This window comes from Anopheles funestus, chromosome 2RL (assembly GCF_943734845.2).
Source record: "Anopheles funestus chromosome 2RL, idAnoFuneDA-416_04, whole genome shotgun sequence".
In the NCBI taxonomy this organism is placed as follows: domain Eukaryota; kingdom Metazoa; phylum Arthropoda; class Insecta; order Diptera; family Culicidae; genus Anopheles; species Anopheles funestus.
The window spans coordinates 90800650-90828144 of NC_064598.1; the positions used below are offsets into that span (position 1 = coordinate 90800650).

The 27495-nt window shown below is 34.7% G+C and overlaps 3 protein-coding genes and 2 long non-coding RNA genes across 10 annotated transcripts in view; 2 read left to right on the forward strand and 3 right to left on the reverse strand.

The window, feature by feature from the left end:
* Positions 1-234: 234 nt before the first annotated feature.
* On the reverse strand, positions 235-2308 carry LOC125765710 (uroporphyrinogen-III synthase). The gene has a single exon (XM_049431143.1). The coding sequence runs from the start codon at positions 2132-2134 to the stop codon at positions 1355-1357; it is 780 nt and encodes a 259-aa protein (XP_049287100.1). The 5' UTR covers positions 2135-2308; the 3' UTR covers positions 235-1354.
* A 190-nt stretch (positions 2309-2498) lies between these two features.
* Positions 2499-3385, reverse strand: LOC125765713 (exosome complex component CSL4). Its single transcript, XM_049431147.1, has one exon. It carries the CDS (start codon positions 3270-3272, stop codon positions 2628-2630), a length of 645 nt encoding a protein of 214 aa, XP_049287104.1. The 5' UTR covers positions 3273-3385; the 3' UTR covers positions 2499-2627.
* A 380-nt stretch (positions 3386-3765) lies between these two features.
* The window catches only part of LOC125765722 (putative odorant-binding protein A10), a 53493-nt gene continuing 29763 nt past the window's right edge, over positions 3766-27495 (forward strand). The window contains exon 1 of the mRNA XM_049431155.1: positions 3766-4904. Within this exon, the coding sequence (XP_049287112.1) occupies positions 4697-4904 (208 nt within the window). The 5' untranslated portion in view covers positions 3766-4696. The remainder of the gene's footprint in view (positions 4905-27495) is intronic.
* On the forward strand, positions 8447-19609 carry LOC125765726 (uncharacterized). The gene is made up of 3 exons (XR_007418615.1): positions 8447-8505; positions 9935-15448; positions 19542-19609. It is a non-coding gene; the product is annotated as an uncharacterized LOC125765726 (long non-coding RNA).
* LOC125765725 (uncharacterized) lies at positions 11392-25828 on the reverse strand. Of its 6 annotated transcripts, none has more exons than XR_007418610.1 (4): positions 25660-25828; positions 19483-23184; positions 12726-15389; positions 11392-11490 (listed from the first exon to the last, which is right to left on the reverse strand). It is a non-coding gene; the product is annotated as an uncharacterized LOC125765725 (long non-coding RNA). The 6 variants fall into 6 exon arrangements; XR_007418614.1 differs by lacking the exon at positions 25660-25828 and adding an exon at positions 25138-25415 and having other exon boundaries at positions 19483-21048; XR_007418613.1 differs by lacking the exon at positions 25660-25828 and adding an exon at positions 25138-25152.

Consider the following 27495-nt stretch of genomic DNA (forward strand, 5'->3'; position numbering starts at 1 on the left):
GATGTCGCTAGTAGATATTTAGAAACTGGGAATAGACAAATGTCACCTCCTGCATTGGATGCTCTCCTGTTACTCGGATTGAATTTTTCTTTTGAAATTAGGTATCAAAAACGATGATGAAGATTATTGCGTCGTTCGGCAACAACGATTTTAAGCGACAAGTGAAGCAAATGTTTTAAAAAGGTGATGGAGAATTTAATCGCACGGTAATTTAGGTATAAAAAAATATCAACATTTTGCCATTGCTGACACCTTCTAGTGTTTTATTGTAAACGCGCTCAAAAACGTAATTTAAACAAGAAACTAGATCAAAATGTGTAACCATTATTTTATATCAATATTTTTGATGTCGTACGCTAATCCTTGAACGGTTTGACGTTCTGCTAAGCTAAAACTATTATTTTACTGTTTCTTTAAGAAAATAAAAATCTATTTTCAACAAAACATCTAATAAAGTATCGACTACATAAAAATGAAAGAAATCGCAAAAACAAAATCGACAATAATGTAGGGATATTTTTCTTTAAAATATTGCTAAAAAAAGCCTTCTAAATGTAGCTAGTGTCCCGTTTCGGCTAGGCCTTAGTTCTCACACGGTGCTGTGAGCCGAGGAACTTAATGTTCATTATTGTATCTTCATTTGGCTTATTGGCATACATTTTCCACATTTCCGCAACAACTAGTGCTCGGTTCTCTACCCGGGAGCGTACACGATTATCACTAAAACAGCGCTAGAAATTGACTTCACGGTCCTTTGTTTTGTCTATTGCTATTGGACACAATTGAACGTCCGCCAGTAGGCTATATATCAAGAGAGGAAGTTACGTCAACTAAAAGATTCTTAAGAAAATAGAAAAAGGATCAGGGATGGGAACTAGATGGCACCAGATATATGAGCGATGGAAGTTAATGGTGTTTCCACTGCTTCTCTCGTTCAGATACAAATGTTTTTCATCCTTTCCCTGTTCCTTCCAGCTCCTATTGGGTGATGTATTTAGTAATAAAAAGCTAACAGATTTTAAAAAACACTATAAATGAAATCATCCAAATTGGGATAGACTTTCTAATTAAAACTTCATCCATTATTCCAACTGGCTAGTATACATTTTATAACAACAAGATATCAATAACATTCACGATCATTTAGTTAGGTTTCTTCTGGTATCGCTTAACCCTACAAGTTTCCAGCACTTCTTGGCTACTGAATTACTAGATAAAAGTACCCAAACACTTTGTCTTCTGTCGCATCAACATTTAGGAAAAAAATATACACCGAAGACGGATTATTGCACTCTGGTAATCTGTTTCTAGGACCCCTTTCGCTGGTTTCTCCTCTTTCATCCGCCAGTGCATCTTAAGTGTCCTGAAGCAATGCTCCAACGACGTAATCAGGTGACGGTTTCTCTGCAGTCCGATGCACCGTAATGCCTTTGTTCTCGATCGCCTTTTTCGTGCTTGGCCCGATCGCAATGATCCGTTTGCCGGTCAGGTCGATCCGATGCTTTTCAAACACGTGCGCACAGTAGTTTATACCGGATGGGCTAAAAAAGAGTAAACTGTCGATCGTCCGATCACTTTTCTCCTCCCGCTCACCGCGAAACAGAGCGACTAGATTTCGCTCTAGGTCGCGATGTGGTACCGTTTCGTACACTTCCACCGAATCGAGCGAGTAACCGTACTCGGACAGCTTGTTCTGCAGCACATCCTGCTTGAGATTGCCACACGGAAAGAGGAAGGGCATCGTGACGGTTTTGTTGTACAGATCGGTTTTTATAAAGTCGGCCAAATTGCTGGCATTCCCCGAATGGTGGCCCTTTGTGTCGAGGTCAAGCGTTCGCTGGATTAGCTCCCGTGACGTCTCACCGACGCTGTAGTTTTCCAGCGTTTTCCAGTCGTCCTTCAGCTTCTGGCCCTGCACCGCATCGCGGACGGCCGTTATACTTCGGGGACTGGTAAAGATAAGGCCTGAGTACTTGTAAGGCGACAGTAAGTGATCCCGCAACACTTCCAAATTTTTGAAGCAAAAATCTAGCGTCGGTATGAACACGGGTACGAAACCGTGCTTCTCCAGCAGTGTGCCATAGTTGTCCGCGTTATCGCTTTCGGATTTTAGTATCACCACCAACTTTCTCATTGTGCAACCAGCCTTACCAAGAAAAAAAACCCGCAACGTGTACTGCAATTCGATGCAGCAAAGCACCACGGACAGATTGCAGCAATTGGTGTTGATTATGCGAATGAAATTTTCACGATTTATCGATGTTTATGTTTTGTTGTTGTTGCATACGTTTTGACAGCTGATAGGAAGAGAGAATAAACACAGGCGGATTTCTTTTCGACAAACACTATTGCGCATGGAGTATAGAATAGAAAAGTTTATGGAAAATTTTGCACAAATCATAGAACAGTCTAATGAAATTATAAAGTCTCAATTATTGAATGATTTGAATAACAACGCAAGAATGTTAAATGCACCTTTCAATCTAGAGCTATAAACGCTCATGCATGTCATAACGGCGCAATGTTTACAAGCAATTTTTTAAAATGTTTGTTCGTTTTCACAAAATACATTCGCTTTTGCTTTTCCAAGCTGTCTGCTTACATTTATTCCATCCTTGTCTATTCTATCAGAATAATGCTAAATTTTTCTGTAGTGATTCTCCCTTTTCCGGCACTACCTTGGCCACTTTACGCGGTTCTTTTACCAGCGTTACCGGACACTGCACTTCCGTCCAACAGATTGGTACCATCGGAATTGGTTCTGCACCCCAGGTAGCTCGCGAGCTCGGTGATAAGGCCACTACAACCCCCAGTTCGTTATCCGCAGTGGAAAGATGGAACACATTTAGCTCGATTTGATGCAGTACTCGGGCCAACACGATATCACCCGGTCGGAAGCATTTGTGCATTTCGACACGATCTACCTCCGTCGCGCGAACGTCCTCCTTGCGGATGATTCCGCGTAATGTGCGATTAAGGGCCGTTTTTCCAATGCACAGGATACGACATTTAGCCATCCGGTGTTGTACCGATGTGATACGCGCTGTTACAATGTCACCTATTATCGGAACTGTGGCCCCACCGCCGAAAGACAGCACTGAGATGAAAGTGTTTTTCTCGCGTTTCTTCATCTGAACTATGCCGGCAAGCGTAGCGTGTATGTAGCCAAGTTTTTCGTATGTACCCTCGCCGGCTACCGTGAATTCGGACGCCGCACATAACACCTGGCCGGGCACACAGATTAGCGTTTGTTCTGCACTTTCTTCACTCATTTTTAGATTAAGCAAAACGATTTTTTTCTGAAAAGTTTGTGGAAGTGATCGTAGAGCGGAACAATTCTTGCAAACGTGATTTTGATAAACAAACGCACGTCGCTGTTGTTTATGACAGTAGCTTTGACAGTTCTCTGTTCCAGCGGCACAACGTTTTTGTACAGCGGTACAGTAACGCACTGTGGGTTTCATTCATGTAAATTTTACACACAGAAAATCATTTAACAAAAAAAAAAACTTTTGTAATTTCTAAAAATAAACTAATAAAAATAAAGCTAATAAACAAACAAAAAAAGCTAATGAAATAAAATGATGTCATTTGAATTTTAGATGCATTCATAAAAGACTGATAACTTTTATTCAATATCGAAAATCCGTTACACTAAGCAAACGTAAAGCCCGTCATAAATAAGTGCATTCCATAGTTTTTCTTTTTGTTTTTACTTTTTGTAATCATTTCTTTGCTATAATTAGTGCTACATGCTTCAATTACTACTACTCTACAAACCACCAAGCGCCTCCTTTCAGCTTAGAAGTCGAAACAACGTGCGTGTTCCAAGCATTCGGGAGCGTAACACAACTCATACGCTCATGTAACGTTCGGCATGCTCTCACTGTTTATGTGCCACGGTATAATGAACTCTCTTCAGAGAAAAGCAAAAATGGTAAGCATAAAACCATCACACTTTGTTGCAATAACAGTTCAGTCGTTGGCGGGATTCCTATCTAACTGGATCGTGTCGTGTTTGGTGTGTCCAGCGTCGTACATCAGCGCACTCACTGCTGCTAACTGGTACGCGGAACAAACATAAAGTAACGTGCGTGTCGTCATAGTGCGGCGCGTTTGATGCGTATCCGGAAGCGAACGAAGCCATCATTATCATATCGGGCATATCAACGCTGCGGTTGATCTCCACGTACATATCGGTCATATCAAAGCCTAACCACGAGATTGATTAACCGGCAACCGGAAGCCGGCCAAAGAGTGCCATCCCTCCAGTTGTGTGCTGTTTTGTTCCGTGTTTCCTGCTGATTGTCTCGTGGTGATTTGTCAGCTGTTAACGTTTTCATGCAAGAAGCCCATGACGTTGGTTTCGGATTGCATCAAGTATAATAATCATTAATTTATTACATTAACGGGCACCGAGCTAGTTGCGTTTGACGCTGGTTTATAGCGTTTCTGTTGATTTGTTCCCCGTCAGAGTGTGGTTTGCTGCGAGTGGTAAAGGATATCCAAAAACGGTCCCCTCTCTCTCTCTCTCTGTCTCTTTCTCTGTTTGAGTTTGAGTATTTGATTTATCAACAGTGAAGTGAAACTTTACCCAGGTGCGGAGGAAAGCTTTCCATAAGCAAAAGAAGAAAGTGTCCAGCGTAACCAACCGCCAAGAGCAGCAACAGCAGCGACCGTACCATAAGCAACAGAAATGAGTTCAAAAGCATTACCAAATCTATTTATGCTATCAGTGGCGGTTATTGCGCTAATGGCGATACTGATCGTCGGACCACAGCCGGCCGCGGCCAACGACAGTCAGAACATTAACCGGCTGCTTAACAATCAGGTGATTGTCAGTCGGCAGATCATGTGCGTCCTGGAGAAGAGCCCCTGTGACCAGCTTGGCCGACAGCTGAAAGGTACGTACCAGCAAAGATAGACGCTCTGCTTGTCAGCTAAAGAGGCTAATAGTGGTTCCGAATTTACATGCTTTGATTTGTACTGTGATGGACATTGTGCCGCCAACTTTCATTCCATTCGATTGGCCGTGATTGTTTAGCTACGTATGTGAATGGTGAGGGAATTTGATAGAATGATTGGTTGTTGAACAATCCCTACTGATTTCGATTTGAGGGTTTTACTCTTGGGAAGAATTGTGAAATTTCATCACAAAATAAATAGCGCTGGAAGTATTTTATAGTGACTCTTTAGAGGCTTTTCCTAGCTCAGGAAAATGTATATTAGCGTTAAATAAAAAATTGCAGCATTATTAATCGCTTGTTCTACAATACGTTACACGTGTATCAATTACGACGCGCACTTACTTAACAATCATGTTCTTTTCTTCGTCCGCTAAGGTGATACGGGGTGAAAAAGTGATGCCATGAGTTGGTAGAAAAAAATACCGAAAAGATTTTACTTTCAGCAAAAACTGTCCCAAACTGTCATCAACTTCACAACAAGCGAATCAGAAGTGAAAGTAGCAAAAAGAAAATCAAAGGAGAATAAAAAAAAAAACTTCCTTTTAATACCTATGGAATGGCGAGGATTTAGGCAAGATGGCAAATAAACGAATGGCGGAATGTCTTCCTCCAGTGGAATGGAAGCACAACAGTACCATTTGATTATTGTTTCATCTTCTCTTTCGCAATCCACGACCTAAAGCACCCGGATGACACAATTTGCCATGCTTGTCATCTAAAATCCCTCCTTATTTATAGGTTGCGGTGGTAAACACACAAAAAAACAAAGGAACACAAAAACCACTTCACTTGGAACAAAGGCAAGTTCTGGAGTATTATTTAGGGAAGTGATCAGGGACGGAAATGAACTGCCACTGCACAAGGGGGAAAAGGGGGATGAAACCGGACCGGAACAAACAAGCAAAAACAAAAAGCACCATTGTCAGGAAATTCATTAACGGCTCTCATAATGAAGTGAAATAGGAAGAGATTATGTTGGATTATGTTGGAAATTGTTTTTCTGTTTCGGTGTAGAAAAAGTTCATGTCCGAACGGGCGTCCTACAGCCCATACGGGAAAATTGCTATCAATTTATGCTATTCACCTTTGACGGTGCTAAGGACCTTTCTTCGTTGCCACTTTTTTGTTTGTTTGTTTGGTGTGCTACACGTGAAAGTACTGGGCGCCTCCATTATGAATTTAAACGAGCTTGTTAAATGTTTCTTACGCTGAATGGGTGAATTCGGAGAAAATGAACCGTTTTTTATGCGCGCGACCAGTGTTACTTTTTTTAAGATGTTTAAGCTAACAATTTTCTTGTACCGCTTCGTTACGTAATATCAAATGTTCAAAGTTTTCAAATACAAACAGTAAAAGTTTATATTTTGTCGTTATTTAAACCAACAAAAACCGTCCTCCGTTCAATGTTTGCCTCAACCATACTGTGAAGCACTGTACATCGACCAAATTAAAACACTTTTCATCTCGCGGACGTGACGGTTTAATAATGAAAAGGGTACAAAACAAAACAGAAGCCCATTTTGAGCGCATTTTAACGCTACGTTTCTTTATTTCTTAACAACAAAGCTCTGTGTGTTTTTTTTCTTCCCTTTTCTTTTTTCGCCTGGTAGAAAATATTTCCAATTTCGATGTTTCTCCCACCGTGACAACAAGAAGGGAAAACAATATGAAATAGTGAAATGAAAAAGTGAAAACAGAGAAAAGGATTTGAACAAAAAAACAAGCGTCATCCATGAAAACACTTTTCACTTCGAGAGGACCGTTGTTATGTGTTGCTCTCTCTCTTCTTTTCTGTTGCGATTTTTGCTATTTTGTTTCGTGGTACAAATTTTATGATGCGTTGAATAAATGAAACCAAAACAAAAGAACAAACCTTCATACCGAGATGAAATCGTGACTGGTCCATTTTTGGTGATAAAAATGTTCATCTCTTCTTTCACTCTCTAGCTGCAGGGCATTTGGGCTTGATGGTATTATGATATTTCGATACAATTCTCTTTTTTTGTGTGGAAAATATTATTTTAGCTGACCCGTCAACAGTTTTATATTTCTCCGGCGATAAGACTAAAGGGTCAGAGCTTGCCCAGCTTGCTAAGCGGCCAAAGAAGCACTGTTCTTTTCGTACTGTTTTTTTTCTGCTTTTAAGTTTTTTCTCGTTTGAAGGATCATTTTTCACCATCTATTAAATCGTTTTGCCCGGGGGGTAGGATTAAAAGAAATACTTCGTAGAAGCAAACAAGAAAAAACGACCGTCTCACTCGTGCCACACAGCAGGGTAGTTTTATCTGACGAGCAGCAAAAAAAAACTTGTCGACCGATGATAAATCTTTCCCCCTGAAGCCTGTTGAATATTGTCTGACCGGATTTCCTTGCTACTATCCTAACAGAAACAGCTGTTAACTTGAGGGAGGGGGTCTGGTTCGGAGATTTACTGACTTCAAGAAATGACATTTACCATCATTTGGGATACGTTTATCCATTTATCTTTTCGCAACCGCTTTCACTTGTCAAATGGCTCTATTATCGCCATCAAGATATAAGCACTGTAAAAAAACCGTTTCAATAACTAGATATACTAATCACGAGTAATTATTTCGATTCACAAAGGAACATTAAAAGGTTAAAAGTACAAATTGTATAAAAATAAATCATATTTACAATTATACTCACTCACTCACTCATGGCACAATCATCTTCACGATTGCCAGGAAAAGAAGTCACACTGATCAGGAAAGCTTCCGTGCTACAACCACGTCCACCATAACAGGGATAAAACGTGCTAAATCGGTGCTGTTTTTAAACTAGAGAGGAGGAGATTTTCAAATTTTGAGATTTATTTGAATTTTTTTATTATTTTTTATCTTTTTTTTAAAGTATTATTTGAGTGAAAGGAAACTTATTTCAACCAATTCGCATTAAAATACATCAATTTGTTTATGGGGCCCACAACTCGTGTTGAGTCAAGAGCGAAAGAGGTACCTAAATCGCTCCGCTTATCTTATTGTGAACAGCAGGAGCACAGCTGCACGCAGGAGCGATCGTGCGATGCACTCCAACTTGAAAAATTCCTAAGGCTATTGGCTTTTCCTTGGGAAATTTAGCAAAATTTATAAATGTGATATATTTTCATGCAAATTTGTTGCAATGTGTTTCTTTTCACTCAAAAAATGCTTTAAATTAAAAATAGAATAAAAAATCAGAAAAAAAATTTTAAAAAATTTTCAACTCGAAAATTTTATAAGGCTTACCCCTTACGTTTTTTTTGGGAAATTTTGCAAAAAAAATGAAATTGATTTATTTTAATGCCAATTGGTTGCAATGTGTTTCTTTTCACTAAAGTAATAATTTAAATAAAAAAAATAGTGCAAAATAATAAAAAAATCAAAAAATTCGAAATAAAGAAAATTTACTAAGGCTCATTTTTGCACCAAGTTTTGCCTATAACTCGGTCCGTATCCAACGGATCGCCAATCTTTAACCTGTGGTCGATAGATGGCAACAATGGCTACATTTTCTTCTTGGACGGCCATGCTCTCAGGTGTCCGGGTCGGAATTTATTCGAGGAACCAAGTTCCTTACCCTGTTTGAGAAAATGTAAAATTTTCCTCATTGTTGCACAAAAATTTTGCTTATAACTCGGTTGGTATCTAACGGATCGCTAATCTTTAACCTGTGGTCGATAGATGGCATCAATGGCTACATTTTCTTCTTGGACAGCCATGCTCTCAGGTGTCCGGGCAGGAAGTTATTCGAGGAACCAAGTTCCTTACCCTGTTTGAGAAAATGTAAAATTTTGGTCATTTTTGAGCATTTTTGCAAAATTTATAAATGTGATATATTTTCATGCAAATTTGTTGCAATGTGTTTCTTTTCACTCAAATAATGCTTTAAATTAAAAATAGAATAAAAAATCAGAAAAAAAATTTTAAAAAATTTTCAACTCGAAAATTTCATAAGGCTTACCCCTTACGTTTTTTTTGGGAAATTTTGCAAAAAAAATGAAATTGATTTATTTTAATGCCAATTGGTTGCAATGTGTTTCTTTTCACTGAAGTAATGATTTAAATATAAAAAAGAGTGAAAAATAATCAAAAAATCAAAAAATTCAAAAATATAAAAATTTACTAAGGCTCATTTTTGCACCAAGTTTTGCTTATAACTCGGTCCGTATCCAACGGATCGCCAATCTTTAACCTGTGGTCGATAGATGGCAACAATGGCTACATTTTCTTCTTGGACGGCCACGCTCTCAGATGTCTGTGCCAGTAGTTATTCGAGGAACCAAGTTCCTTACCCTGTTTGAGAAAATGTAAAATTTTCCTCATTGTTGCACAAAATTTTGCCTATAACTCGGTCCGTATCCAACGGATTGCTAATCTTTAACCTGTGGTCGATAGATGGCATCAATGGCTACATTTTCTTCTTGGACAGCCATGCTCTCAGGTGTCCGGGCCGGAAGTTATTCGAGGAACCAAGTTCCTTACCCTGTTTGAGAAAATGTAAAATTTTGGTCATTTTTGAGCAATTTAGCAAAATTTATAAATGTGATATATTTTCATGCAAATTTGTTGCAATGTGTTTCTTTTCACTCAAATAATGCTTTAAATTAAAAATAGAATAAAAAATCAGAAAAAAAAAATTAAAAAATTTTCAACTCGAAAATTTCATAAGGCTTACCCCTTACGTTTTTTTTGAGAAATTTTGCAAAAAAAATGAAATTGATTTATTTTAATGCCAATTGGTTGCAATGTGTTTCTTTTCACTCAAGTAGTGCTTTAAATAAAAAAAAGAGTGAAAAATAATCAAAAAATCAAAAAATTCAAAAAAAAGAAAATTTACTAAGGCTCATGCTTGCACCAAGTTTTGCCTATAACTCGGTCGGTATCCAACGGATCACCAATCTTTAACCTGTGGTCGAAAGATGGCAACAATGGCTACATTTTCTTCTTGGACGGCCACGCTCTCAGGTGTCCGGGTCGGAAGTTATTCGAGGAACCAAGTTCCTTACCCTGTTTGAGAAAATGTAAAATTTTCCTCATTGTTGCACAAAATTTTGCTTATAACTCGGTCGGTATCCAACGGATCGCCAATCTTCAACCTGTGGTCGATAGATGGCATCAATGGCTACATTTTCTTCTTGGACAGTCATGCTCTCAGGTGTCCGGGCCGGAAGTTATTCGAGGAACCAAGTTCCTTACCCTGTTTGAGAAAATGTAAAATTTTGGTCATTTTTGAGTAATTTAGCTAAATTTATAAATGTGATATATTTTCATGCAAATTTGTTGCAATGTGATTCTTTTCACTCAAATAATGCTTTAAATTAAAAATAGAATAAAAAATCAGAAAAAAAATTTTAAAAAATTTTCAACTCGAAAATTTCATAAGGCTTACCCCTTACGTTTTTTTTGAGAAATTTTGCAAAAAAAATGAAATTGATTTATTTTAATGCCAATTGGTTGCAATGTGTTTCTTTTCACTCAAGTAATGATTTAAATAAAAAAATAGTGCAAAATAATAAAAAAATCAAAAAATTCAAAAAAAGAAAATTTACTAAGGCTCATTTTTGCACCAAGTTTTGCCTATAACTCGGTCCGTATCCAACGGATCGCCAATCTTTAACCTGTGGTCGATAGATGGCAACAATGGCTACATTTTCTTCTTGGACGGCCATGCTCTCAGGTGTCCGGGTCGGAAGTTATTCGAGGAACCAAGTTCCTTACCCTGTTTGAGAAAATGTAAAATTTTCCTCATTGTTGCACAAAATTTTGCTTATAACTCGGTCGGTATCCAACGGATCGCTAATCTTTAACCTGTGGTCGATAGATGGCATCAATGGCTACATTTTCTTCTTGGACAGCCATGCTCTCAGGTGTCCGGGCCGGAAGTTATTCGAGGAACCAAGTTCCTTCCCCTGTTTGAGAAAATGTAAGATTTTGGTCTTTTTTGAGCAATTTAGCAAAATTTATAAATGTGATATATTTTCATGCAAATTTGTTGCAATGTGTTTCTTTTCACTCAAATAATGCTTTAAATTAAAAATAGAATAAAAAATCACAAAAAAAATTTACAAAAATTTTCAACTCGAAAATTTCATAAGGCTTACCCCTTACGTTTTTTTGAGAATTTTTGCAAAAAAAATGAAATTGTTTTATTCTAATGCCAATCGGTTGCAATGTGTTTCTTTTCACTCAAGTAATGCTTTAAATGAAAAAAAGAGTGAAAAATAATAAAAAAAATCAAAAAATTCAAAAAAAGAAAATTTACTAAGGCTCATTTTTGCACCAAGTTTTGCCTATAACTCGGTCCGTATCCAACGGATCGCCAATCTTTAACCTGTGGTCGATAGATGACAACAATGGCTACATTTTCTTCTTGGACGGCCATGCTCTCAGGTGTCCGCGCCGGAAGTTATTCGAGGAACCAAGTTCCTTACCCTGTTTGAGAAAATGTAAAATTTTCCTCTTTGTTGCACCCAGTTTTGCCTATAACTCGGTCCGTATCCAACGGATTGCCAATCTTTAACCTGTGGTCGATAGATGGCATCAATGGCTACATTTTCTTCTTGGACAGCCATGCTCTCAGGTGTCCGGGCCGGAAGTTATTCGAGGAACCAAGTTCCTTACCCTGTTTGAGAAAATGTAAAATTTTGGTCATTTTTGAGTAATTTAGCTAAATTTATAAATGTGATATATTTTCATGCAAATTTGTTGCAATGTGATTCTTTTCACTCAAATAATGCTTTAAATTAAAAATAGAATAAAAAATCAGAAAAAAAATTTTAAAAAATTTTCAACTCGAAAATTTCATAAGGCTTACCCCTTACGTTTTTTTTGAGAAATTTTGCAAAAAAAATGAAATTGATTTATTTTAATGCCAATTGGTTGCAATGTGTTTCTTTTCACTCAAGTAATGATTTAAATAAAAAAATAGTGCAAAATAATAAAAAAATCAAAAAATTCAAAAAAAGAAAATTTACTAAGGCTCATTTTTGCACCAAGTTTTGCCTATAACTCGGTCCGTATCCAACGGATCGCCAATCTTTAACCTGTGGTCGATAGATGGCAACAATGGCTACATTTTCTTCTTGGACGGCCATGCTCTCAGGTGTCCGGGTCGGAAGTTATTCGAGGAACCAAGTTCCTTACCCTGTTTGAGAAAATGTAAAATTTTCCTCATTGTTGCACAAAATTTTGCTTATAACTCGGTCGGTATCCAACGGATCGCTAATCTTTAACCTGTGGTCGATAGATGGCATCAATGGCTACATTTTCTTCTTGGACAGCCATGCTCTCAGGTGTCCGGGCCGGAAGTTATTCGAGGAACCAAGTTCCTTCCCCTGTTTGAGAAAATGTAAGATTTTGGTCTTTTTTGAGCAATTTAGCAAAATTTATAAATGTGATATATTTTCATGCAAATTTGTTGCAATGTGTTTCTTTTCACTCAAATAATGCTTTAAATTAAAAATAGAATAAAAAATCAGAAAAAAAAAATTAAAAAATTTTCAACTCGAAAATTTCATAAGGCTTACCCCTTACGTTTTTTTTGAGAAATTTTGCAAAAAAAATGAAATTGATTTATTTTAATGCCAATTGGTTGCAATGTGTTTCTTTTCACTCAAGTAATGATTTAAATAAAAAAATAGTGCAAAATAATAAAAAAATCAAAAAATTCAAAAAAAAGAAAATTTACTAAGGCTCATTTTTGCACCAAGTTTTGCTTATAACTCGGTCTGTATCCAACGGATCGCCAATCTTTAACCTGTGGTCGATAGATGGCAACAATGGCTACATTTTCTTCTTGGACAGCCATGCTCTCAGGTGTCCGGGCCGGAAGTTATTCGAGGAACCAAGTTCCTTACCCTGTTTGAGAAAATGTAAAATTTTGGTCATTTTTGAGTAATTTAGCTAAATTTATAAATGTGATATATTTTCATGCAAATTTGTTGCAATGTGTTTCTTTTCACTCAAATAATGCTTTAAATTAAAAATAGAATAAAAAATCACAAAAAAAATTTTAAAAAATTTTCAAGTCGAAAATTTCATAAGGCTTACCCCTTACGTTTTTTTGGGAAATTTTGCAAAAAAAATGAAATTGATTTATTTTAATGCCAATTGGTTGCAATGTGTTTCTTTTCACTCAAGTAATGATTTAAATAAAAAAATAGTGCAAAATAATAAAAAAATCAAAAAATTAAAAAAAAAAAGAAAATTTACTAAGGCTCATTTTTGCACCAAGTTTTGCCTATAACTCGGTCCGTATCCAACGGATCGCCAATCTTCAACCTGTGGTCGATAGATGGCATCAATGGCTACATTTTCTTTTTGGACAGTCATGCTCTCAGGTGTCCGGGCCGGAAGTTATTCGAGGAACCAAGTTCCTTACCCTGTTTGAGAAAATGTAAAATTTTGGTCATTTTTGAGTAATTTAGCTAAATTTATAAATGTGATATATTTTCATGCAAATTTGTTGCAATGTGATTCTTTTCACTCAAATAATGCTTTAAATTAAAAATAGAATAAAAAATCAGAAAAAAAATTTTAAAAAATTTTCAACTCGAAAATTTCATAAGGCTTACCCCTTACGTTTTTTTGAGAAATTTTGCAAAAAAAATGAAATTGATTTATTTTAATGCCAATTGGTTGCAATGTGTTTCTTTTCACTCAAGTAATGATTTAAATAAAAAAATAGTGCAAAATAATAAAAAAATCAAAAAATTCAAAAAAAAGAAAATTTACTAAGGCTCATTTTTGCACCAAGTTTTGCCTATAACTCGGTCCGTATCCAACGGATCGCCAATCTTTAACCTGTGGTCGATAGATGGCAACAATGGCTACATTTTCTTCTTGGACGGCCATGCTCTCAGGTGTCCGGGTCGGAAGTTATTCGAGGAACCAAGTTCCTTACCCTGTTTGAGAAAATGTAAAATTTTCCTCATTGTTGCACAAAATTTTGCTTATAACTCGGTCGGTATCCAACGGATCGCTAATCTTTAACCTGTGGTCGATAGATGGCATCAATGGCTACATTTTCTTCTTGGACAGCCATGCTCTCAGGTGTCCGGGCCGGAAGTTATTCGAGGAACCAAGTTCCTTCCCCTGTTTGAGAAAATGTAAGATTTTGGTCTTTTTTGAGCAATTTAGCAAAATTTATAAATGTGATATATTTTCATGCAAATTTGTTGCAATGTGTTTCTTTTCACTCAAATAATGCTTTAAATTAAAAATAGAATAAAAAATCACAAAAAAAATTTTAAAAAATTTTCAACTCGAAAATTTCATAAGGCTTACCCCTTACGTTTTTTTTGGGAAATTTTGCAAAAAAAAATGAAATTGATTTATTTTAATGCCAATTGGTTGCAATGTGTTTCTTTTCACTCAAGTAATGATTTAAATAAAAAAAATAGTGCAAAATAATAAAAAAAATCAAAAAATTCAAAAAAAGAAAATTTACTAAGGCTCATTTTTGCACCAAGTTTTGCCTATAACTCGGTCCGTATCCAACGGATCGCCAATCTTTAACCTGTGGTCGATAGATGGCATCAATGGCTACATTTTCTTCTTGGACGGCCATGCTCTCAGGTGTTCGGGTCGGAATTTATTCGAGGAACCAAGTTCCTTACCCTGTTTGAGAAAATGTAAAATTTTCCTCATTGTTGCACAAAATTTTGCTTATAACTCGGTCGGTATCCAACGGATCGCTAATCTTTAACCTGTGGTCGATAGATGGCATCAATGGCTACATTTTCTTCTTGGACAGCCATGCTCTCAGGTGTCCGGGCCGGAAGTTATTCGAGGAACCAAGTTCCTTCCCCTGTTTGAGAAAATGTAAGATTTTGGTCTTTTTTGAGCAATTTAGCAAAATTTATAAATGTGATATATTTTCATGCAAATTTGTTGCAATGTGTTTCTTTTCACTCAAATAATGCTTTAAATTAAAAATAGAATAAAAAATCAGAAAAAAAATTTTAAAAAATTTTCAACTCGAAAATTTCATAAGGCTTACCCCTTCCGTTTTTTTGAGAATTTTTGCAAAAAAAATGAAATTGTTTTATTCTAATGCCAATCGGTTGCAATGTGTTTCTTTTCACTCAAGTAATGCTTTAAATGAAAAAAAGAGTGAAAAATAATAAAAAAAATCAAAAAATTCAAAAAAAGAAAATTTACTAAGGCTCATTTTTGCACCAAGTTTTGCCTATAACTCGGTCCGTATCCAACGGATCGCCAATCTTTAACCTGTGGTCGATAGATGACAACAATGGCTACATTTTCTTCTTGGACGGCCATGCTCTCAGGTGTCCGCGCCGGAAGTTATTCGAGGAACCGAGTTCCTTACCCTGTTTGAGAAAATGTAAAATTTTCCTCTTTGTTGCACCCAGTTTTGCCTATAACTCGGTCCGTATCCAACGGATTGCCAATCTTTAACCTGTGGTCGATAGATGGCAACAATGGCTACATTTTCTTCTTGGACAGCCATGCTCTCAGGTGTCCGGGCCGGAAGTTATTCGAGGAACCAAGTTCCTTACCCTGTTTGAGAAAATGTCAAATTTTCCTCATTTTTGAGCAATTTAGCAAAATTTATAAATGTGATATATTTTCATGCAAATTTGTTGCAATGTGTTTCTTTTCACTCAAATAATGCTTTAAATTAAAAATAGAATAAAAAATCAGAAAAAAATTTTTAAAAAATTTTCAACTCGAAAATTTCATAAGGCTTACCCCTTACGTTTTTTTGAGAATTTTTGCAAAAAAAATGAAATTGTTTTATTCTAATGCCAATCGGTTGCAATGTGTTTCTTTTCACTCAAGTAATGCTTTAAATGAAAAAAAGAGTGAAAAATAATAAAAAAAATCAAAAAATTCAAAAAAAGAAAATTTACTAAGGCTCATTTTTGCACCAAGTTTTGCCTATAACTCGGTCCGTATCCAACGGATCGCCAATCTTTAACCTGTGGTCGATAGATGACAACAATGGCTACATTTTCTTTTTGGACGGCCATGCTCTCAGGTGTCCGCGCCGGAAGTTATTCGAGGAACCAAGTTCCTTACCCTGTTTGAGAAAATGTAAAATTTTCCTCATTGTTGCACAAAATTTTGCTTATAACTCGGTCGGTATCCAACGGATCTCTAATCTTTAACCTGTGGTCGATAGATGGCATCAATGGCTACATTTTCTTCTTGGACAGCCATGCTCTCAGGTGTCCGGGCCGGAAGTTATTCGAGGAACCAAGTTCCTTACCCTGTTTGAGAAAATGTAAAATTTTGGTCATTTTTGAGTAATTTAGCTAAATTTATAAATGTGATATATTTTCATGCAAATTTGTTGCAATGTGTTTCTTTTCACTCAAATAATGCTTTAAATTAAAAATAGAATAAGAAATCACAAAAAAAATTTTAAAAAATTTTCAAGTCGAAAATTTCATAAGGCTTACCCCTTACGTTTTTTTGGGAAATTTTGCAAAAAAAATGAAATTGATTTATTTTAATGCCAATTGGTTGCAATGTGTTTCTTTTCACTCAAGTAATGATTTAAATAAAAAAAATAGTGCAAAATAATAAAAAAATCAAAAAATTCAAAAAAAGAAAATTTACTAAGGCTCATTTTTGCACCAAGTTTTGCCTATAACTCGGTCCGTATCCAACGGATCGCCAATCTTTAACCTGTGGTCGATAGATGGCATCAATGGCTACATTTTCTTCTTGGACGGCCATGCTCTCCGGTGTCCGGGCCGGAAGTTATTCGAGGAACCAAGTTCCTTGCCCTGTTTGAGAAAATGTAAAATTTTGTTAATTTTTGAGCAATTTAGCAAAATTTATAAATGTGATATATTTTCATGCAAATTTGTTGCAATGTGTTTCTTTTCACTCAAATAATGCTTTAAATTAAAAATAGAATAAAAATTCAGAAAAAAAATTTTAAAAAATTATCAACTCGAAAATTTCATAAGGCTTACCCCTTACGTTTTTTTTGAGAAATTTTGCAAAAAAAATAAAATTGATTTATTTTAATGCCAATTGGTTGCAATGTGTTTCTTTTCACTCAAGTAATGATTTAAATAAAAAAATAGTGCAAAATAATACAAAAATCAAAAAATTCAAAAAAACAGAAAATTTACTAAGGCTCATTTTTGCACCAAGTTTTGCCTATAACTCGGTCCGTATCCAACGGATCGCCAATCTTTAACCTGTGGTCGATAGATGGCAACAATGGCTACATTTTCTTCTTGGACGGCCATGCTCTCAGGTGTCCGGGCCGGAAGTTATTCGAGGAACCAAGTTCCTTACCCTGTTTGAGAAAATGTAAAATTTTCCTCATTGTTGCACCCAGTTTTGCCTATAACTCGGTCCGTATCCAACGGATTGCCAATCTTTAACCTGTGGTCGATAGATGGCAACAATGGCTACATTTTCTTCTTGGACGGCCATGCTCTCAGGTGTTCGGGTCGGAAGTTATTCGAGGAACAAAGTTCCTTGCCCTGTTTGAGAAAATGTAAAATTTTGTTAATTTTTGAGCAATTTAGCAAAATTTATAAATGTGATATATTTTCATGCAAATTTGTTGCAATGTGTTTCTTTTCACTCAAATAATGCTTTAAATTAAAAATAGAATAAAAAATCAGAAAAAAAATTTTAAAAAATTTTCAACTCGAAAATTTCATAAGGCTTACCCCTTACGTTTTTTTTTGAAAAATTTTGCAAAAAAAATGAAATTGATTTATTTTAATGCCAATTGGTTGCAATGTGTTTCTTTTCACTCAAGTAATGATTTAAATAAAAAAATAGTGCAAAATAATAAAAAAATCAAAAAATTAAAAAAAAAAGAAAATTTACTAAGGCTCATTTTTGCACCAAGTTTTGCCTATAACTCGGTCCGTATCCAACGGATCGCCAATCTTTAACCTGTGGTCGATAGATGGCAACAATGGCTACATTTTCTTCTTGGACGGCCATGCTCTCAGGTGTCCGGGTCGGAAGTTATTCGAGGAACCAAGTTCCTTACCCTGTTTGAGAAAATGTAAAATTTTCCTCATTGTTGTACAAAATTTTGCTTATAACTCGGTCGGTATCCAACGGATCGCTAATCTTCAACCTGTGGTCGATAGATGGCATCAATGGCTACATTTTCTTCTTGGACAGCCATGCTCTCAGGTGTCCGGGCCGGAAGTTATTCGAGGAACCAAGTTCCTTACCCTGTTTGAGAAAATGTAAAATTTTCCTCATTTTTGAGCATTTTTGCAAAATTTATAAATGTGATATATTTTCATGCAAATTTGTTGCAATGTGTTTCTTTTCACTCAAATAATGCTTTAAATTAAAAATAGAATAAAAAATCAGAAAAAAAATTTTAAAAAATTTTCAACTCGAAAATTTCATAAGGCTTACCCCTTACGTTTTTTTTTGAAAAATTTTGCAAAAAAAATGAAATTGATTTATTTTAATGCCAATTGGTTGCAATGTGTTTCTTTTCACTCAAGTAATGATTTAAATAAAAAAATAGTGCAAAATAATAAAAAAATCAAAAAATTCAAAAAAAAGAAAATTTACTAAGGCTCATTTTTGCACCAAGTTTTGCCTATAACTCGGTCCGTATCCAACGGATCGCCAATCTTTAACCTGTGGTCGATAGATGGCAACAATGGCTACATTTTCTTCTTGGACGGCCATGCTCTCAGGTGTCCGGGTCGGAAGTTATTCGAGGAACCAAGTTCCTTACCTTGTTTGAGAAAATGTAAAATTTTCCTCATTGTTGCACCAAGTTTTGCCTATAACTCGGTCCGTATCCAACGGATTGCCAATCTTTAACCTGTGGTCGATAGATGGCAACAATGGCTACATTTTCTTCTTGGACGGCCATGCTCTCAGGTGTTCGGGTCGGAAGTTATTCGAGGAACAAAGTTCCTTGCCCTGTTTGAGAAAATGTAAAATTTTGTTAATTTTTGAGCAATTTAGCAAAATTTATAAATGTGATATATTTTCATGCAAATTTGTTGCAATGTGTTTCTTTTCACTCAAATAATGCTTTAAATTAAAAATAGAATAAAAAATCAGAAAAAAAATTTTAAAAAATTTTCAACTCGAAAATTTCATAAGGCTTACCCCTTACGTTTTTTTTTGAAAAATTTTGCAAAAAAAATGAAATTGATTTATTTTAATGCCAATTGGTTGCAATGTGTTTCTTTTCACTCAAGTAATGATTTAAATAAAAAAATAGTGCAAAATAATAAAAAAATCAAAAAATTCAAAAAAAAAGAAAATTTACTAAGGCTCATTTTTGCACCAAGTTTTGCCTATAACTCGGTCCGTATCCAACGGATCGCCAATCTTTAACCTGTGGTCGATAGATGGCAACAATGGCTACATTTTCTTCTTGGACGGCCATGCTCTCAGGTGTCCGGGTCGGAAGTTATTCGAGGAACCAAGTTCCTTACCCTGTTTAAGAAAATGTAAAATTTTCCTCATTGTTGTACAAAATTTTGCTTATAACTCGGTCGGTATCCAACGGATCGCTAATCTTTAACCTGTGGTCGATAGATGGCATCAATGGCTACATTTTCTTCTTGGACAGCCATGCTCTCAGGTGTCCGGGCCGGAAGTTATTCGAGGAACCAAGTTCCTTACCCTGTTTGAGAAAATGTAAAATTTTCCTCATTTTTGAGCATTTTTGCAAAATTTATAAATGTGATATATTTTCATGCAAATTTGTTGCAATGTGTTTCTTTTCACTCAAATAATGCTTTAAATTAAAAATAGAATAAAAAATCAGAAAAAAAATTTTAAAAAATTTTCAACTCGAAAATTTCATAAGGCTTACCCCTTACGTTTTTTTGGGAAATTTTGCAAAAAAAATGAAATTGATTTATTTTAATGCCAATTGGTTGCAATGTGTTTCTTTTCACTCAAGTAATGATTTAAATAAAAAAAATAGTGCAAAATAATAAAAAAATCAAAAAATTCAAAAAAAGAAAATTTACTAAGGCTCATTTTTGCACCAAGTTTTGCCTATAACTCGGTCCGTATCCAACGGATCGCCAATCTTTAACCTGTGGTCGATAGATGGCAACAATGGCTACATTTTCTTCTTGGACGGCCATGCTCTCAGGTGTCCGGGTCGGAAGTTATTCGAGGAACCAAGTTCCTTACCCTGTTTGAGAAAATGTAAAATTTTCCTCATTTTTGAGCATTTTTGCAAAATTTATAAATGTGATATATTTTCATGCAAATTTGTTGCAATGTGTTTCTTTTCACTCAAATAATGCTTTAAATTAAAAATAGAATAAAAAATCAGAAAAAAAATTTTAAAAAATTTTCAACTCGAAAATTTCATAAGGCTTACCCCTTACGTTTTTTTGGGAAATTTTGCAAAAAAAATGAAATTGATTTATTTTAATGCCAATTGGTTGCAATGTGTTTCTTTTCACTCAAGTAATGATTTAAATAAAAAAAATAGTGCAAAATAATAAAAAAATCAAAAAATTCAAAAAAAGAAAATTTACTAAGGCTCATTTTTGCACCAAGTTTTGCCTATAACTCGGTCCGTATCCAACGGATCGCCAATCTTCAACCTGTGGTCGATAGATGGCATCAATGGCTACATTTTCTTCTTGGACAGCCATGCTCTCAGGTGTCCGGGCCGGAAGTTATTCGAGGAACCAAGTTCCTTACCCTGTTTGAGAAAATGTAAAATTTTCCTCATTTTTGAGCATTTTTGCAAAATTTATAAATGTGATATATTTTCATGCAAATTTGTTGCAATGTGTTTCTTTTCACTCAAATAATGCTTTAAATTAAAAATAGAATAAAAAATCAGAAAAAAAATTTTAAAAAATTTTCAACTCGAAAATTTCATAAGGCTTACCCCTTACGTTTTTTTGGGAAATTTTGCAAAAAAAATGAAATTGATTTATTTTAATGCCAATTGGTTGCAATGTGTTTCTTTTCACTCAAGTAATGATTTAAATAAAAAAAATAGTGCAAAATAATAAAAAAATCAAAAAATTCAAAAAAAGAAAATTTACTAAGGCTCATTTTTGCACCAAGTTTTGCCTATAACTCGGTCCGTATCCAACGGATCGCCAATCTTTAACCTGTGGTCGATAGATGGCAACAATGGCTACATTTTCTTCTTGGACGGCCATGCTCTCAGGTGTCCGGGTCGGAAGTTATTCGAGGAACCAAGTTCCTTACCCTGTTTGAGAAAATGTAAAATTTTCCTCATTGTTGTACAAAATTTTGCTTATAACTCGGTCGGTATCCAACGGATCGCTAATCTTTAACCTGTGGTCGATAGATGGCATCAATGGCTACATTTTCTTCTTGGACAGCCATGCTCTCAGGTGTTCGGGCCGGAAGTTATTCGAGGAACCAAGTTCCTTACCCTGTTTGAGAAAATGTAAAATTTTCCTCATTTTTGAGCATTTTTGCAAAATTTATAAATGTGATATATTTTCATGCAAATTTGTTGCAATGTGTTTCTTTTCACTCAAATAATGCTTTAAATTAAAAATAGAATAAAAAATCACAAAAAAAATTTTAAAAAATTTTCAACTCGAAAATTTCATAAGGCTTACCCCTTACGTTTTTTTGAGAATTTTTGCAAAAAAATGAAATTGTTTTATTTTAATGCCAATCGGTTGCAATGTGTTTCTTTTCACTCAAGTAATGCTTTAAATAAAAAAAAGAGTGAAAAATAATCAAAAAATCAAAAAATTCAAAAATATAAAAATTTACTAAGGCTCATTTTTGCACCAAGTTTTGCCTATAACTCGGTCCGTATCCAACGGATCGCCAATCTTTAACCTGTGGTCGATAGATGGCAACAATGGCTACATTTTCTTCTTGGACGGCCATGCTCTCAGGTGTCCGGGTCGGAAGTTATTCGAGGAACCAAGTTCCTTACCCTGTTTGAGAAAATGTAAAATTTTCCTCATTTTTGAGCATTTTTGCAAAATTTATAAATGTGATATATTTTCATGCAAATTTGTTGCAATGTGTTTCTTTTCACTCAAATAATGCTTTAAATTAAAAATAGAATAAAAAATCAGAAAAAAAATTTTAAAAAATTTTCAACTCGAAAATTTCATAAGGCTTACCCCTTACGTTTTTTTGGGAAATTTTGCAAAAAAAATGAAATTGATTTATTTTAATGCCAATTGGTTGCAATGTGTTTCTTTTCACTCAAGTAATGATTTAAATAAAAAAAATAGTGCAAAATAATAAAAAAATCAAAAAATTCAAAAAAAGAAAATTTACTAAGGCTCATTTTTGCACCAAGTTTTGCCTATAACTCGGTCCGTATCCAACGGATCGCCAATCTTCAACCTGTGGTCGATAGATGGCATCAATGGCTACATTTTCTTCTTGGACAGCCATGCTCTCAGGTGTCCGGGCCGGAAGTTATTCGAGGAACCAAGTTCCTTACCCTGTTTGAGAAAATGTAAAATTTTCCTCATTGTTGTACAAAATTTTGCTTATAACTCGGTCGGTATCCAACGGATCGCTAATCTTTAACCTGTGGTCGATAGATGGCATCAATGGCTACATTTTCTTCTTGGACAGCCATGCTCTCAGGTGTTCGGGCCGGAAGTTATTCGAGGAACCAAGTTCCTTACCCTGTTTGAGAAAATGTAAAATTTTCCTCATTTTTGAGCATTTTTGCAAAATTTATAAATGTGATATATTTTCATGCAAATTTGTTGCAATGTGTTTCTTTTCACTCAAATAATGCTTTAAATTAAAAATAGAATAAAAAATCACAAAAAAAATTTTAAAAAATTTTCAACTCGAAAATTTCATAAGGCTTACCCCTTACGTTTTTTTGAGAATTTTTGCAAAAAAATGAAATTGTTTTATTTTAATGCCAATCGGTTGCAATGTGTTTCTTTTCACTCAAGTAATGCTTTAAATAAAAAAAAGAGTGAAAAATAATCAAAAAATCAAAAAATTCAAAAATATAAAAATTTACTAAGGCTCATTTTTGCACCAAGTTTTGCCTATAACTCGGTCCGTATCCAACGGATCGCCAATCTTTAACCTGTGGTCGATAGATGGCAACAATGGCTACATTTTCTTCTTGGACGGCCATGCTCTCAGGTGTCCGGGTCGGAAGTTATTCGAGGAACCAAGTTCCTTACCCTGTTTGAGAAAATGTAAAATTTTCCTCATTGTTGCACCCAGTTTTGCCTATAACTCGGTCCGTATCCAACGGATTGCCAATCTTTAACCTGTGGTCGATAGATGGCAACAATGGCTACATTTTCTTCTTGGACAGCCATGCTCTCAGGTGTCCGGGCCGGAAGTTATTCGAGGAACCAAGTTCCTTACCCTGTTTGAGAAAATGTAAAATTTTGGTCATTTTTGAGCATTTTTGCAAAATTTATAAATGTGATATATTTTCATGCAAATTTGTTGCAATGTGTTTCTTTTCACTCAAATAATGCTTTAAATTAAAAATAGAATAAAAAATCAGAAAAAAATTTTAAAAAATTTTCAACTCGAAAATTTCATAAGGCTTACCCCTTACGTTTTTTTTGGGAAATTTTGCAAAAAAAATGAAATTGATTTATTTTAATGCCAATTGGTTGCAATGTGTTTCTTTTCACTGAAGTAATGATTTAAATAAAAAAAATAGTGCAAAATAATAAAAAAATCAAAAAATTCAAAAAAACAGAAAATTTACTAAGCCTCATTTTTGCACCAAGTTTTGCCTATAACTCGGTCCGTATCCAACGGATCGCCAATCTTTAACCTGTGGTCGATAGATGGCAACAATGGCTACATTTTCTTCTTGGACGGCCATGCTCTCAGGTGTCCGGGTCGGAAGTTATTCGAGGAACCAAGTTCCTTACCCTGTTTGAGAAAATGTAAAATTTTCCTCATTGTTGCACAAAATTTTGCTTATAACTCGGTCCGTATCCAACGGATTGCCAATCTTTAACCTGTGGTCGATAGATGGCAACAATGGCTACATTTTCTTCTTGGACAGCCATGCTCTCAGGTGTCCGGGCCGGAAGTTATTCGAGGAACCAAGTTCCTTACCCTGTTTGAGAAAATGTAAAATTTTGGTCATTTTTGAGCATTTTTGCAAAATTTATAAATGTGATATATTTTCATGCAAATTTGTTGCAATGTGTTTCTTTTCACTCAAATAATGCTTTAAATTAAAAAAAGAATAAAAATTCTGAAAAAAATTTCAAAAAAATTTTCCACTCGAAAATTTCATAAGGCTTACCCCTTACGTTTTTTAGAGAATTTTTGCACAAAAAATGAAATTGATTTATTTTAATGCCAATTGGTTGCAATGTGTTTCTTTTCACTGAAGTAATGATTTAAATAAAAAAAATAGTGCAAAATAATAAAAAAATCAAAAAATTCAAAAAAACAGAAAATTTACTAAGCCTCATTTTTGCACCAAGTTTTGCCTATAACTCGGTCCGTATCCAACGGATCGCCAATCTTTAACCTGTGGTCGATAGATGGCAACAATGGCTACATTTTCTTCTTGGACGGCCATGCTCTCAGGTGTCCGGGTCGGAAGTTATTCGAGGAACCAAGTTCCTTACCCTGTTTGAGAAAATGTAAAATTTTCCTCATTGTTGCACCCAGTTTTGCCTATAACTCGGTCCGTATCCAACGGATTGCCAATCTTTAACCTGTGGTCGATAGATGGCATCAATGGCTACATTTTCTTCTTGGACAGCCATGCTCTCAGGTGTCCGGGCCGGAAGTTATTCGAGGAACCAAGTTCCTTACCCTGTTTGAGAAAATGTAAAATTTTGGTCATTTTTGAGCAATTTAGCAAAATTTATAAATGTGATATATTTTCATGCAAATTTGTTGCAATGTGTTTCTTTTCACTCAAATAATGCTTTAAATTAAAAATAGAATAAAAAATCAGAAAAAAAATTTTAAAAAATTTTCAACTCGAAAATTTCATAAGGCTTACCCCTTACGTTTTTTTTTGGGAAATTTTGCAAAAAAAATGAAATTGATTTATTTTAATGCCAATTGGTTGCAATGTGTTTCTTTTCACTGAAGTAATGATTTAAATAAAAAAATAGTGCAAAATAATAAAAAAATCAAAAAATTCAAAAAAACTGAAAATTTACTAAGCCTCATTTTTGCACCAAGTTTTGCCTATAACTCGGTCCGTATCCAACGGATCGCCAATCTTTAACCTGTGGTCGATAGATGGCATCAATGGCTACATTTTCTTCTTGGACAGCCATGCTCTCAGGTGTCCGGGCCGGAAGTTATTCGAGGAACCAAGTTCCTTACCCTGTTTGAGAAAATGTAAAATTTTGGTCATTTTTGAGCAATTTAGCAAAATTTATAAATGTGATATATTTTCATGCAAATTTGTTGCAATGTGTTTCTTTTCACTCAAATAATGCTTTAAATTAAAAATAGAATAAAAAATCAGAAAAAAAACTTTAAAAATTTTCAACTCGAAAATTTCATAAGGCTTACCCCTTACGTTTTTTTTGAGAAATTTTGCAAAAAAAATGAAATTGATTTATTTTAATGCCAATTGGTTGCAATGTGTTTCTTTTCACTCCAGTAATGTTTTAAATAAAAAAAATAGTGCAAAATAATAAAAAAATCAAAAAATTCAAAAAAAGAAAATTTACTAAGGCTCATTTTTGCACCAAGTTTTGCCTATAACTCGGTCCGTATCCAACGGATCGCTAATCTTTAACCTGTGGTCGATAGATGGCAACAATGGCTACATTTTCTTCTTGGACGGCCATGCTCTCAGGTGTCCGGGCCGGAAGTTATTCGAGGAACCAAGTTCCTTACCCTGTTTGAGAAAATGTAAAATTTTGGTCATTTTTGAGCAATTTAGCAAAATTTATAAATGTGATAAATTTTCATGCAAATTTGTTGCAATGTGTTTCTTTTCACTCAAAAAATGCTTTAAATTAAAAATAGAATAAAAAATCAGAAAAAAAATTTACAAAAATTTTCAACTCGAAAATTTCATAAGGCTTACCCCTTACGTTTTTTGTGGGAAATTTTGCAAAAAAAAATGAAATTGATTTATTTTAATGCCAATTGGTTGCAATGTGTTTCTTTTCACTCAAGTAATGATTTAAATAAAAAAAAGAGTGAAAAATAATCAAAAAATCAAAAAATTCAAAAATATAAAAATTTACTAAGGCTCAGTTTTGCTCCAAGTTTTGCTTATAACTCGGTCTGTATCCAACGGATTTATTGCCAATTGGTTGCAATGTGTTTCTTTTCACTCAAGTAATGATTTAAATAAAAAAAAGAGTGAAAAATAATCAAAAAATCAAAAAATTCAAAAATATAAAAATTTACTAAGGCTCATTTTTGCTCCAAGTTTTGCTTATATCTCGGTCTGTATCCAACGGATCGCCAATCTTTAACCTGTGGTCGATAGATGGCAACAATGGCTACATTTTCTTCTTGGACAGCCATGCTCTCAGGTGTCCGGGCCGGAAGTTATTCGAGGAACCAAGTTCCTTACCCTGTTTGAGAAAATGTAAAATTTTGGTCATTTTTGAGCAATTTAGCAAAATTTATAAATGTGATATATTTTCATGCAAATTTGTTGCAATGTGTTTCTTTTCACTCAAATAATGCTTTAAATTAAAAATAGAATAAAAAATCAGAAAAAAAATTTTAAAAAATTTTCAACTCGAAAATTTCATAAGGCTTACCCCTTACGTTTTTTTGAGAATTTTTGCAAAAAAAATGAAAATGATTTATTTTAATGCCAATTGGTTGCAATGTGTTTCTTTTCACTCAAGTAATGATTTAAATAAAAAAATAGTGCAAAATAATAAAAAAATCAAAAAATTCAAAAAAAAGAAAATTTACTAAGGCTCATTTTTGCACCAAGTTTTGCCTATAACTCGGTCCGTATCCAACGGATCGCCAATCTTTAACCTGTGGTCGATAGATGGCAACAATGGCTACATTTTCTTTTTGGACGGCCACGCTCTCAGGTGTCCGGGTCGGAAGTTATTCGAGGAACCAAGTTCCTTACCCTGTTTGAGAAAATGTAAAATATTGGTCATTTTTGAGTAATTTAGCTAAATTTATAAATGTGATATATTTTCATGCAAATTTGTTGCAATGTGTTTCTTTTCACTCAAATAATGCTTTAAATTAAAAATAGAATAAAAAATCACAAAAAAAATTTAAAAAAATTTTCAAGTCGAAAATTTCATAAGGCTTACCCCTTACGTTTTTTTGGGAAATTTTGCAAAAAAAATGAAATTGATTTATTTTAGTGCCAATTGGTTGCAATGTGTTTCTTTTCACTCAAGTAATGATTTAAATAAAAAAAATAGTGCAAAATAATCAAAAAATCAAAAAATTCAAAAAAAGAAAATTTACTAAGGCTCATTTTTGCACCAAGTTTTGCCTATAACTCGGTCGGTATCCAACGGATCGCCAATCTTTAACCTGTGGTCGATAGATGGCAACAATGGCTACATTTTCTTCTTGGACGGCCATGCTCTCAGGTGTCCGGGTCGGAAGTTATTCGAGGAACCAAGTTCCTTGCC

Bases quoted from the DNA above. Each gene is read 5' to 3' on its own strand.
- LOC125765710 (XM_049431143.1), bottom strand. From the start codon at position 2,134: ATGAGAAAGTTGGTGGTGATACTAAAATCCGAAAGCGATAACGCGGAC.
- LOC125765713 (XM_049431147.1), bottom strand. From the start codon at position 3,272: ATGAGTGAAGAAAGTGCAGAACAAACGCTAATCTGTGTGCCCGGCCAG.